Source organism: Garra rufa, chromosome 2 (assembly GCF_049309525.1).
Source record: "Garra rufa chromosome 2, GarRuf1.0, whole genome shotgun sequence".
In the NCBI taxonomy this organism is placed as follows: Eukaryota; Metazoa; Chordata; class Actinopteri; order Cypriniformes; family Cyprinidae; genus Garra; species Garra rufa.
The window spans coordinates 10903481-10918241 of NC_133362.1; the positions used below are offsets into that span (position 1 = coordinate 10903481).

At 26.5% G+C, this 14761-nt stretch overlaps 1 protein-coding gene across 1 annotated transcript in view; it reads right to left on the reverse strand.

Moving 5' to 3' along the window:
- Positions 1–14761, reverse strand: part of cpeb3 (cytoplasmic polyadenylation element binding protein 3) — a 36978-nt gene that overhangs the window by 10015 nt on the left and 12202 nt on the right. Inside the window, exons 3-7 of the mRNA XM_073834863.1 lie at positions 12480–12495; positions 11126–11130; positions 7587–7610; positions 4919–5086; positions 2649–2738 (exon numbers count right to left, since the gene is read on the reverse strand). Coding sequence (XP_073690964.1) covers positions 2649–2738; positions 4919–5086; positions 7587–7610; positions 11126–11130; positions 12480–12495 — 303 coding nt within the window. The remainder of the gene's footprint in view (positions 1–2648; positions 2739–4918; positions 5087–7586; positions 7611–11125; positions 11131–12479; positions 12496–14761) is intronic.

Below are 14761 nucleotides of genomic sequence, written 5' to 3' on the forward strand. Positions count from 1 at the left end.
CATGCATTCTGCATTAACCTGACTGCTTTAGAAAGCACATACGCTGTTTGTCTGTGAATTTATAACGTCGATCATGCTCGAGCCCTCCTTAAGGAGTGTTTTCCCTCTCTAACACTGCAGTTTGACAACATCAGGATCAGAGCCAGCAGAACGACCAGAGGGAAGAAAAGAACACGGCGTTCTGCCCCAGGGAAAGAGAGAGACAGTGTATAAGGAGTAGAAGGAACAAAAATATGAACAACCTTGGGAAAGTCTATCAAAGACATCAGAAGAAATCAGAGGAGTGTGTTGGGAGAGATTCATGTACATATAGTGTATAGAGCTTAAAAATAATACACAAATGCATAAAAATACATTCAGATTGGATTATTCTACTCAATTAAAGATGAATAGCGTAATAATATAATATAATATAAAATAAATACTGAATAAAGAAGTTTGAAAGAAACATTTAAAAGTAAACATTTAAATATAATTATTTTATCATTTAAATGTAAATATGTAAATAATTAAAGTATATTTAATATTAAATACATTTAAAATTGTTTAATATATATTATTATTGTGGCTTTAATAATAATAATAATTAATATTATTATTATTATTATATATTACCTCCTTGACCCTAAATGAACTACTGTTTTCAAAAATATTTTCACACTTTTATGAACACACTGGTAAAATATCTACTATATTAAAATATAATAAAATATTTACCATCCTCACAAAAACTTATTCATCAGAATAGACTTAACAACTTCTGGAGACCATCTCCTGAGCTTAAATATAATAAATAAATCCCAAAACATAAATTTAGATTGGAATTATTCTACTAAATTACAGGTTATGATGAATAATAATAAATATATCTGAAAGATTTTTTTCTTCATGAAATTTTTATAATCATGTAAACATATTTAATTTAATTAAAATTATTTTAAAATTTAATTAAATTCAAATACAGTTTACATATTAAATATTTTAAAATGACCATTATTATAATATTTTTTTTTTATAAATAATATTTTTAATAATTAAAAATTTATTTATTTATTATTTATTTTGGTCTGAAGATATACTTTGGGTCATAACTAAATATCTTATTTATTTTTCTTTTATTTTTTATTAGTTTATATATATAATTTAATATTTTATTATAGTACTTCTTATTTATAAATAATAATAATAATAATAATAATAATAATAATAATAATAATCTAACAACATATTTGCTAAAAAAAAAAAGGATTTATTAGAATACACTGCAACTTTTAGAGACCATCTCCTGATCTTTTTTTTATTAAATATAATAAATAAATCCCCAAAAATAAACATTTTACTCAATTACAGCTTATGAAGAATAATACATTTTCTTCATGGAATTATTAAATCATGTAAACATATTTAAATGTAATTAAAATACATAAATCTAATTGAAATATATTTAATTATTAAATACATTTGTAAATATTTTTTAAATATTTAAAAAATGCATTATTATTATAGTAATTATTATTTACAAATAATAATAATAATAATAATAATAATATTTTCACACTTTACTCTAAATGAACTACTGTATTTTACTATGATAAAATATAATTAAATATTTACTATTTATATATGCAAAAAATATATATTTCTCAGAATAAACAACTTTTGAATGGTTTGTAGTAAAAACAATGGCTTTTGTTTTGATTGTGTAACTCCTGCACCCACCAGCAGGGGCTAAGTGCACCATGTTAACCACCTAAACCTTCACTTCCATCCTGCTTTCCAGCTGGTTTCTGAGGAGAATAAATCCCAGCGTTACTGATAAGCGTATAACAGCACCTCAAGAAGGCATTTAACCCTATTTAATGTATTTAGAGCCTCAGCGCTGACCTCAGTCCTGCCCACTGTGAGTCACGACGCTTTACACAACACTGGATGGAAAGATGACCAGCATCTTCCATTCACTCAGTCTGGATCAGTGTTTCATATGAGCTGGACGAACAACGAGCACATCTGCAAACGGCACTTACACATGGCGAAAGGACGGCGCAGGCACGAGGACAGAAGGAGGCCAAATATATAAAATCCACAAGTGCAAATCATTACACAGAGCAGAAAAGTACAGTGGGCTCAAAAAGTACTTGGACTAAAAAATCCCTGCATTATATAACAAAAAATATCAAACCAAGTGACATTTACTTATACTAATCCCATATGAAGTATATAGTATATCATATGTGCCCTGTTTACCCTTTCCAAACAAACTCTGTCAGCTCTTTTCAGCTATTCACACAAACATGTACGTGTGTAACATGATGAAATGCAGTGGGTTTCTCCCTCTAGGTGTGTTTCTGTAAGTACTTGTCTGTTTGCGTCTGTTCAAGCCACAGCAATGAACACCTGGAGGCATTTTGAACCGATAGAGACCAATCTTATGCACAGCACAACAGTTTCCTGATGCTCTGAGACTCAACGCTGACCAGCATCCACATAATAGACTCATTTGAGAAGAATTACAAGTTCTCTCTGACCGGTTGTGATGTAATACTTTCACTATTTTCACACAAACAGAGGGGAATCATTCGGTCACTGATTCGTTAAACATCTGCAGCTGTATTGAAGTGCTGCAGGAGAGATGATGTCAATGTCATTACCTTTAGGGGGAAAGTAGGATTTGCTTTCTGCTTTATGAGGCCAGTCCACCACCAGGTGACCGTAGCGTCGGAAACTGTTGGTGATCTCATCTGTAGGAAAAATGGAAAATATTTAGGCCAAAAATATGGATTTTAAATATTGTAAAAAAGCAAGGAGTAACTGCATCTCCTATATATAATAAAGCAGTGGACTCCAATTCTGCAAAATAGATTAATGTATATAATATTCTGGTCTGAAGATATACTATGGGTCAGTGGTAAATCTTTTATTTAATTTTATTTATATTATTTTATTTTTAGTTCAATTTAAAATGTAATTTTATTTAGTTTTACTTTATTTTATATTTTATTGTAGTTTATATTTAATATAATGTATTTAAATTTAAAATGTAATTTTATTTTAAGTTTCTTTTATATTTTATTTTGTATTTTCTTATGTATTTTATCTTATTTTATTTGTATTTTATTTTTTCAAAAAGCAGGTTTAAATGATCAGAAAATAGTTCCCACATTCTCGCAAATTGTCAAAACAGTTCTATCATTTCTATTATTTTTTTAATACCTTTATTGTATTTTAGACATTATTTGGTATTTTATTTTAGATTTAATTTAATTTAATGTAATTTTATTTAATAAAAAATGTAAACAAATTTTTATGTAATTATAAAATGTAATTTTATTTTATTTAGTTTTACTTTATTTTAAATTTTATTGTCGTTTATTCTATTTTATATTTTATTTTACTTTATATTTAATATAATGTATTTAAATTTAAAATGTAATTTTATTTTAAGTTTCTTTTATATTTTATTGTATTTTATATTTTATTTTGTATTTTCTTATGTATTTTTTTTTTTTTTTTTTTAAAAACAGGTTTAAATGATCAGAAAATAGTTCCCACATTCCCACAAATTGTCAAAACAGTTCTATCATTTCTATTATTTTTTTAATACCTTTATTGTATTTTAGACATTATTTGGTATTTTATTTTAGATTTAATTTAATTTAATGTAATTTTATTTAATAAAAAAATGTAAACAAATATTTAATTATAAAATGTAATTTTATTTTATTTAGTTTTACTTTATTTTAAATTTTATTGTCGTTTATTCTATTTTATATTTTATTTTACTTTATATTTAATATAATGTATTTAAATTTAAAATGTAATTTTATTTTAAGTTTCTTTTATATTTTATTGTATTTTATATTTTATTTTGTATTTTCTTATGTATTTTTTTTTTTAAAACAGGTTTAAATGATCAGAAAATAGTTCCCACATTCCCACAAATTGTCAAAACAGTTCTATCATTTCTATTATTTTTTTAATACCTTTATTGTATTTTAGACATTATTTGGTATTTTATTTTAGATTTAATTTAATTTAATGTAATTTTATTTAATAAAAAAATGTAAACAAATATTTAATTATAAAATGTAATTTTATTTTATTTAGTTTTACTTTATTTTAAATTTTATTGTCGTTTATTCTATTTTATATTTTATTTTACTTTATATTTAATATAATGTATTTAAATTTAAAATGTAATTTTATTTTAAGTTTCTTTTATATTTTATTGTATTTTATATTTTATTTTGTATTTTCTTATGTATTTTATTGTATTTTATTTTATTTTTTTCAAAAAACAGGTTTAAATGATCAGAAAATAGTTCCCACATTCCCACAAATTGTCAAAACAGTTCTATCATTTCTATTATTTTTTTTAATACCTTTATTGTATTTTAGATATTATTTGGTATTTTATTTTAGATTTAATTTAATTTAATGTAATTTTATTTAAATAAATTTTATTTTATTTTGTTTTACTTTATTTTATATTTTATTGTATTTTACATTTTAATATGTATTTATTATATTTTATGTGTTATTTTGTATTTATTTTATTTTTAACCAGGTGAAAAACAGGTCTAAATGATCAAAAAGTTCCCACATTTTCACAAAGTACCGTTAAAGTTCTATGATTTCTTTTTTCTTTCTTTTTTTTAATTTTATTTACTTTTGCTTTATTTAACTTTACTTTATATTTTATTGTATTTTGTTCTTTTATTATTTCATTTTTTTTTTTATTTTATTACAAAAAAAAAAAACTGGCCTAAATGATCAAAAAAAGAATAATATTTTTTTAATTCCTTTATTTATTTGTCAATTATAGCAACTACAAACAGATGTTATTTTACTAGCTTTTATTTTAATAATTTTCAGTTGAATTTTGTTTTTGTTTTTTTCGTAAAATTGTGTGTCTATGTACCTTCATCTATGTCGGGGGGCAGTCCACCAACAAACACCTTCCTGGAGTAGCGCTCCATCCTCTCTCCATTCTGACAGCGGGTGGGCGAGCTCAGGCCAGGGGTCAGCGACTGATCCCCATGACCGTCGTCCAGGAAGCCATCCTCAAAAGGAAACAGTGAAGAGCGACCTGCAACAGGAAGTAAAGACAACAAATAGAAGAAAAGGAGAAAAGGAGGAATCACACAGGAAAAGAGATGAAAGAGAGAGAAAGCCAGAGGAGAGAAACAGATTAGTGGACAAAAAAAATAAAAACACTTACTTTCTACAACGATTAATTTTAAACTTACTGAAATTTGTAATATTATTTTAATATAATATACTACCGTTCAAAAGTTTGGGGTGTCTACAGTAAAAAAAAAATATATATATTATATATATATACATTTTTTTAGCGCTGTCAAACGATTAATCGTGATTAATTGCATCCAAAATAAAAGTTGTTGTTTACAAAATATATGTGTGTGTACTGTGTATATTTAATATGTATATATAAATACTCACATATGCATGGATGCATTTAAGTCCAAATATGTTATGTTTATATATTAAATATATTTATATATAATATTAATTATTGAATAAAAATGTTTTTCAAAATAAATATAGAAAATATTCTCAAAATATATACTGTATGTGTGTGTATTTATATATACATAGTACACACACATATATTATGTAAACAACAACTTTTATTTTGGATGCGATTAATCACGATTAATCGTTTGACAGCACTAATTTATTTAATACCCACTAGGAGACATTAAATTGATGATTAAAGTGACTGTAATGAAATAATACTTATATTAAACTTGAGGCATTTTTCCTGTATATTGATGAAAAAAAAAACAGTTTCCACACGAATATATAGCAGGACCACTGTTTTCAACATTGAAAATAATAATAATTAGAAATGTTTCTTGAACAGCAAATCAGCACATTAGAATGATTTCTGAAGAATCATGTGACACTGAAGACTGGAGTAATTATGCTGAAAATTCAGTTTTGCGTTACAGAAATAAATTACATTGTAAAATGTATTCAAACAGAAAACAGTCATTTTAAACAGTAATATTATTTAACAGCATCACTGATCTTATTTTTGATCATTTAAATACAGCCCTGGCAACTTCTAATAAAAACATTTTAAAAAATAATACCAACCCCAAACTTTGAACGGCGGTTTACACATATCTTATGATTATGATTTCAATAGCATACATAACCATATATTTTGCCTTACAAATAATAATTAATTAAACATTACATAAAACTGGATTGTACCAAAGTGAAAAGAAACACTGAAGATTTTATAAAATGATGCATTTAATCACCCATAAAAATAAAAATCTCCTAAATTTACAAATAACAATATGTTAAAGTGTTAACATGTTAAAAAAACAGAAATGTGATCAATGGAATGAGGTACAGTAGGCATTAATTTCCAAAGCATAATAAAACATGGCACATTTTCATAACGCAATGCAATGCAAAAAAAATACAAATATTAAATAACAATTAGTGCTGTGATCTGAAGACCCTTAGACACAAACACTGATATCCCTTTTCCATTCTTATTCCTATTATTGAGAACATATTTAAACATGCAAAGTTATTCAATTTAATGTCATAATGTTGTCTTAATTGATCATTTTTTAAACCAGAAATAATAATGAACTCACAAAGATGTTCATGTCTTTCTGTCATCAGCAACAGAGAAACTGTGGTTTTTGAGGAAAACATTCCAGGATTTTTCTCCATATAGTGGATTTCAATGGTGGCCAACAGGTTGAGGGTGCAAACTGCAGTTTCAATACAGCTTCAAAGGGCTCTACATGACCCCAGCCGACGAATAAGGGTCTTATCTGGTGAAATTATCAGTTATTCAAAAAAATAAAATAAAAATGTATATACTTTTTAACCACAAATTCTTGTCTTGCACTAGGCTCTGCTCTTGAAACGGCAATTTGGACCTTCAACCCGTTGATCCCCATTGAAGTCCACTGTGGAGAAATCCTGGAATGTTTTCCTCCAAAAAACTTAATTTCTTTTCTACTGAAGAAAAAAAAAGACATTTTGGATGATATGGGGGGTGAGTAAATCATCAGGAAATTTTCATTCTGGAAGTGAACTTCTCCTTTAACTAAAGGCATGACACCACATTGGGGATTTTCAGACAGCTTTGGACATTGTAGTTTTAAGATTAGTGGTTCATGGTGGAAAAGGGGTATGAGAGGAGCGCTTGAACAAAAGTAGAGCGAAAGCCAACATAAAACCCGCTGACACAGAACTGGATGACAGAATTAGACCAACGCTTGAAATTAGAGTTGCAGCAAGCCCATATGATAAACTTCAAACACGGTTTGTCAGCTTTCTAAATAATATTTTACCATCTGTTGACTATTTTGTTATGAAACCAATGGGTAAAATATTCCTTTGTTTATATGCAATAACATAAAAGGAGACAATATTTGAATTATTGGCAGAAAACATTGGCAAAATTAATATGCATTAATGCAATCACTACACAAATGAAGCAAGTATTATTTGCACGTCAGTGACCCTCAGAGACAATAAAGAATTAAGCCCCATCATTTCTGCGAGCACAAACAGAGAAGGCGATAGGTTACCTCTTCTGCGACCGTAGCTCCTGGCTGCTCGAGAGGGTGAAGAGAGAAAGATGCAGAGGGGGACATGACAGAGGGGACAGACAGACATAAAGAAGAGGGAGAGAGACAGACAGGGTTTTTTCAAACTTGTTTTCACTTGTCGCTGCATTACGAAAAAACTCTTAATGCAATATTAGTATGCATTGCTTTTTGAGCGATGCTGCAAGATATGTCATAGTTTTTCTGCGGTTTTAGTTCAGGTGAAGAGAATCTTTCAATTAGTTAAATTGTTTATAGCTAGCTAATGGAATAACAAATCAATGCAATCCAACCAATCCAAAATGGCACATAGATTTGAAATGAATTTTATTGTAATAGAAATTGTATGTGCATTGGATTTTTTGTTGATAAAAAAATGTATAATGTCACACATTTATACAATTCTAAAAATAAAAATACATAATATTTTTTATTTTTATACATGTTAATCAACTATTTTCTATTTTAATAAATATTAAAATATTTATTCCTGATAGTAGAGCTGATTTTTTTTTTCAATTTTATTTGTTAATTTTCAATAACAAAATAATTTGTTATACATTTATAAAATTATAAAATTAAAAATACATTAGATTAAATTGTTATTTTTATACATGGAAAATAACTAATTTCTTATTTTAATTAATTAATTATTAAAAATATTATTTAGTCCTGATAATAAAGTTGTTGTTTTTTATTTGTTAAAAATACTTTTATAAATTAATTTATGATGTTATACATTTATAAAATTGTCAAATTAAAAATACATTTTTATTTTATGCATGTTAAATAACTATTTTCTATTTTAATATATATTTTAAAATGTTATTTATTCCTGATAGTAGAGCAGATTTATTTTTCAATTTTATTTGTTAAAAATACTTTTATAAATTAATGTATAATGGTATACATTTATAAAATTGTCAAATTAAAAATACATTTTTATTTTTATACATGTCAAATAACTATTTCTATTTTAATATATTTTAAAATGTTATTTATTCCTGATAGTAGAGTTGCATTGGTTTTTTCAATTTTATTTGTTAAAAATAATTTTATACATTAATTTAGAACGTTATACATTTATAAAATTAAAAATACATTAGATTTGAATTTTTGTACATGTTAAATAACCATTTTTGATTTTAATATATTTTAAAATGTTATTTATTCCTGATAGTAGAGCTGATTTTTTTTTCAAAATTGTTTAGTTAAAAATACTTGTATGCATTATTTTATATTGTTATATATTTATAAAATTATAAAATTAAATACATTATTTTTTTTATTTTTATACATGTTAAATAACTGTTTCCTATTTTAATATATTTTCAAATGTTATTTATTCCTGTGATAGTAGAGTTTTTTTGTAAAAAATAGTTGTATAAATTAATTTATAATGTTATACATTTATAAAATTATACAATAAAAAATACATTTTTAATTTTATGCATGTTAAATAACTATTTTCTATTTTAATATATATTTTTAAATGTTATTTATTCCTGATAGTAGAGCAAATTTATTTTTCAATTTTATTTGTTAAAAATACTTTTATAAATTAATGTATAATGGTATACATTTATAAAATTGTCAAATTAAAAATACACTTTTATTTTTATACATGTCAAATAACTATTTTCTATTTTAATATATTTTAAAATGTTATTTATACCTGATAGTAGAGCTGAATTTGTTTTTTCAATTTTATTTGTTAAAAATAATTTTATACATTAATTTAGAACGTTATACATTTATAAAATTAAAAATACATTACATTTTGATTTTTCTACATGTTAAATAACCATTTTTGATTTTAATATATTTTAAAATGTTATTTCTGATAGTAGAGCTGATTTTTTTTCCAAAATTGTTTAGTTAAAAATACTTGTATACATAATTTTATATTGTTATATATTTATAAAATGATAAAATTAAATACATTTTTTTATTTTTATACATGTTAAATAACTGTTTCCTATTTTAATATATTTTAAAATGTTATTTATTCCTGTGATAGTAGTTTTTTTGTTAAAAATAGTTGTATAAATTAATTTATAATGTTATACATTTATAAAATTATACAATAAAAAATAAATTTTTATTTTTATGCATGTTTAATAACCATTTTCTATTTTAAAATGTTATTTATTCCTGATAGTAATGCTGATTTTTGTCTATTTTATTTGTTAAAAATACTTGTATTAATTAATTTATAATGTTATACATTTATAAAATCATACAATAAAAAATACATTTTTATTTTTATGCATGTTAAATAACTATTTTCCATTTTAATATTTCATTTATAATGCTAAATACTGTGATAGTATTTTTAACAAAAAAAACTCTACTAAGTAAGTTTATAATGTTATACTTTTTTTTTTTTTTAAATCTTGAAAAAAAAAAAATGTCCCAAATAATGTATTGTATTACACAGTTTACTTTTCCTAAAAAATAATAATAATAAAAAAACCTAGCAATATCCTAAAAAACTCAAGTCTAAGGTGAGCCATAGAGAACTGTTCCAATTGCATGACATTTTCAAGGTTGGAGCTATTGTTCTCATTCTCTGGCTAGTCTGACTTTTTGGTTTTTCATTAAAACTGCCTGTAGTCTTTGCGTACATAGAGACATAGACATCTAACCAGCGGTGTCAGGGGGTCTCATACTCCTAGCAACAATGAAAGGAGAAAGCTACTGTGTCTGGAGTGAGTCACCGCACACCCGAAGAGACGGACGGGGTATTTGTTCCTCACTGGGATTTGAGAAGTGACTGAAAGGCAGCAAGAAAAAGGCAAGTTACAGCGATACAGCAGTTTCTCTTTCTGTTAAAGAATAACCATAAGAGTGAGAAACCGCAACTGGTGGAAGTCCCTCGGGCTGATTCTTAATACAAGTCACAGCATATCACACACAACCCTGACACACTGGGATTCAGAGCAAGAACAGTGAGTCCGACAAACTCTGTCCTCTAAACATGGTGTGAAATGAACACCAGCCAGGCATTTTTTTGTGCAGTTTTGCTTTATAGATGGATTAACGTGTGGACCCAAACCAGCAGGGGATTAGCCTGAGAAAATCTACTTGTGCTACTCGCTTCTAGTATAAATATGTGAGGGTGGGGTTCACAAAAAAAACACTGTTCATCTGAGGCATTTCTTAAGTGGGTGACTATGCATTTTTGCACTAGATGGACGTCTTTAGCCGTTACGGCACGTCTCACTGTTATTCAGTGTCTCACAAAAGGACTGACACGTTTTTAAGACGCCGTGTTGAGTTAAAAATAGTTCAACTTTTGACATGCAGGACAGCATATCAATGTCAGTCCGAAAACATGGACGAGTCAGCTAAATCTGCGGCACGATAAACATATTTAAACAATATATTGTCAATATACTGTATGTGTGTGTTTAATTTTTTGCAATCAAACTAGGACAATAATCAAAGTGATTCAATTTAACTTAAAACCGGTGTAAATTCAAATTCATATGAAACTTGCTCCAGAACTAAAAAGAAACTGTTACTAATCTTTTGCTATGCGTTTCATTAAGCACAGGCGCAGTAGTACTAAGAAGCTACAACGATCTATCATGCCACATTAAAGAGCGCCAAAACGGTATTTATTGCTTGAATTTCCTAATGAAATTGAATTTGAAATTTGAGACTTTGTTTCATTGTGATTTATAGGATGGGAGGCGCACTATGTACTTGTTAGTCATCGACTAAAAACAGCATAGACCAAAAGATGGACTGGAATTTACTGATAAATATTGCTCATTAAAATGAGAATATATTAAAATCGATGTCACTGCGGGGTGTGGTGTTGAACATGAAAAGTTAAGCAGTCTCATCTGTTCTCTTCAACATATTAAAAATTAAAACGTGAACAAAAATAAATGCAATTAAATGTGTTATAATTAAAATACGAAAATTAAAATGACGTGTGATAAGGAATTATGACCAAATTTTTACGACCCTGTCTGTCAAAAAGACGGGCAATGTAACAGTCTAATGCAACCTCTGATATATATATATATATAAACAGGGTTTTTAATCATCATTTTGTTAACTGTAATAAAGCTGAAAACACTACATAAACATTAAATGTGAATACAGTTAAATTTATTTAACCCTTGTGCGACCTTATGGACATTTTTGTTCATTTCAGTTTTGTTTTTTGTTTTAAGTGTGTCTGTGTTAATGCCAACTGCATAAATTTTGGCTCAGGTGTGTATTTTTATTGAAATTTTAATATTTCACCCTCATTTCCTTCAAAAAAATCTATTTTACCCTCCGTACAAAAAATACTCACACTCAGGACCTTAAGGACAAAAATGTCCACATTGAAACCCATTAAAACTGCAATTTTTTAACCCAGTGCCATTTGACTACAAAATGATGCAATATTTGCTAATAGGCATTCATTCTATCGGCAAGGCTTCAAATTTTACATTTTTACCATTTTTTACTAGATTGTGCCATTTTTTCACATTTGGCATATAAAAGAATTACTCACTTTTTTTGTGTTTTCTGCTTATCCATATTCTAGTCTATTATAGAGTCAATTGGAAAAATAATGCAGCTATAATTGTGTGGGTATGTTGGTAAGGATGTCAGAGTGTGGTTTGCATGCGTTTACTGAAAATTTTATGTGTGTAATTAGTTTGAAAGAAATGATATTGTACTGGCATTCAAAAATCCCACTCCATGTATATGAGTCTCACCCTTGGCAGGGTCATAGGGCCATGTCAAAACTAGGAATGAGGTCAAAGAAGGTTAATGAGCTTTGAGGATTTTTCTTTTTTCACCCAAACACACATTTTAATCCTTGATTGCACTTTTTTATTTGTTTATTTGTTATTGTTTTTGTACAGAGATAAAAGGTGAGCTAGAATTTGATGTAGAAGTTCAGAAGCCCCTAAACACATTGTTTTTGTTTTCACCACATGAAAATGCTGATTGTGTAGTCTGGTAGATTTATACAAAGTTTGAGTGTTCGCACAGCCAAACAGGTGTTAGCAAAGCAAAACCTATACATATTTGGTGCTTGAGGGCTTGGTCATTTCATTGCTTGCAAGATGAAGAGACGATACTCAGCAGAGGAAGCTCTGGAGCTAGTGTTGCCCACTGACACTGAGCATTATGTAAAGAAACCAGTTTTTAAAGCATTACAATTCTGAAAATGAATGAACGTTTGGTAATTATGAATAGAAGAGATGCTGATAAAAAACAACAGTCAGTGAAAGTGGAAAAAAAATTAATATATAGCATTTCTATGACAGTTTTTTGACATGGCCTTTTTGTCCATTAAGTGTTAAGTTTTTTTTTTTTTTTTTTTAAATCTGACACTACATAAAAAAAATATAAATGCCTCAAAATGAATGTTGTTGTTCTTCATTGACACACCCAAGAAGCTAATAAGCAAAGAAAAAAAATTCTGCTTATCATTTAGTATATGGAAATTAACTACTATTTTTCATTTTTTCATAAAAAACACCTGCGGCATTATGTAAACAAACCAGCAATTAAAGGGTTAAAATTCTGAAAATTAATGAATGTTTGGTATCTATGGATAGAACAGATCCTGGTTAAAAAATCGACATCAGTGAAAGTGGAAAAGAAAATTAATAAATCATATTTTTATGACATGGACATTTTTGTCAATTTTGCACCTGTGTGTAACTTTTCTTTTGAACGCACAAGGGTTAAGCTAGTAGCAAAGGGAACATTTTTATTGTTGGATTAGTTTAAGTTGAAGCACTTAAAATTAATACATGTAAATCAAATAAAAACAAAAAAAATTTTTTAAATACATTTAAAATTATAACCAACCTAAAACTAAAACAGAATTAAAAATTTATAAAAATTAATTAAACCTAATTAGTAATACAAAAGCACATAAAAACTACTAAAATTGTAACTAAAACTAAATTTTAAACATAAATATTTATATTTAAGATATATTTATATACATATATAAAATATTTTGTATGTTTATTTATTTATTTATTATATATATATATATATATATATATATATATATATATATATATATATATAATTGTTTAGATACTTTTATCATTTTATTTTAGATATTTTTTATGTATATTAATACCTAAATTATAAATATTTATAAAAGTTTATAAAATATACAAATATATAATTAAAAAAATTATATATATGTAATTATATGTAATTGTAATTAGAATTAAATGTGATTATAAAATATATATAATTTTATTTTAGATATTTTATATGTATATTAATATAAAAATCTAAAATGTATTAAATTACTATATATATATATATATATAGATATAGATATAGAGAGAGAGAGAGAGAGAGAGAGAGAGAGAGAGAATTTTAATATTTGTGTAATATTTGTAATTTGTATATATATAAATATTTTATATAAAAATATAACATTTTTAACAAAAGTATTTCAATATACTAATTAAATGTAAAAACAAATTATAAAATAAATAAATACAAATTGTAATTATAAAACAAATAAAGAATTAATATAATATAATATAATATAATATAATATAATATAATATAATATAATATAATATAATATAATATAATATAATATAATATAATAATCTTCCAATAAAAATATGGCTGGTCCAACTTTGGAGTGGCTGTTGGGCAAAAAAAGCTAAATCATCTAATTCATTAAATAATATAATTTCACAATTTACAGACTTTTTATCAACCTTCAGTCTGAACAACTTCAAATTTTAAAGCAGAGTTCATACAAACAGACATGGAAACTATTCTCCCAGTTAAATTATCCAAATTAGAGGTTTTAAGAGCGGTCACGGGCCCTGCCGACTCCTTCCTGTTCTGCTTCCACCAAACATCGTCCATTCACCACACGAACGACACGCCAGACCTCAAACATCCCACTCAAAGCTTTTCAGTGGTACCTACAGCAGATACGCAGATACCTACTACAACCATCAGACTAATGAGCACGATTAGCTCAAGTCGTCAGAGTGACCCTGGTAAAAACGCTCCTGGCGTTTCCTCCCTTTCATGTCTGTTCATCTGGCCGTACGCCACCGGCTGAGGTGGGCCATGTGTATATAAGCTTTCAGGGCTGCTAATCATAGCAGGGGAGATGCTCGTGTGTGCGGTTTGGTGGCACC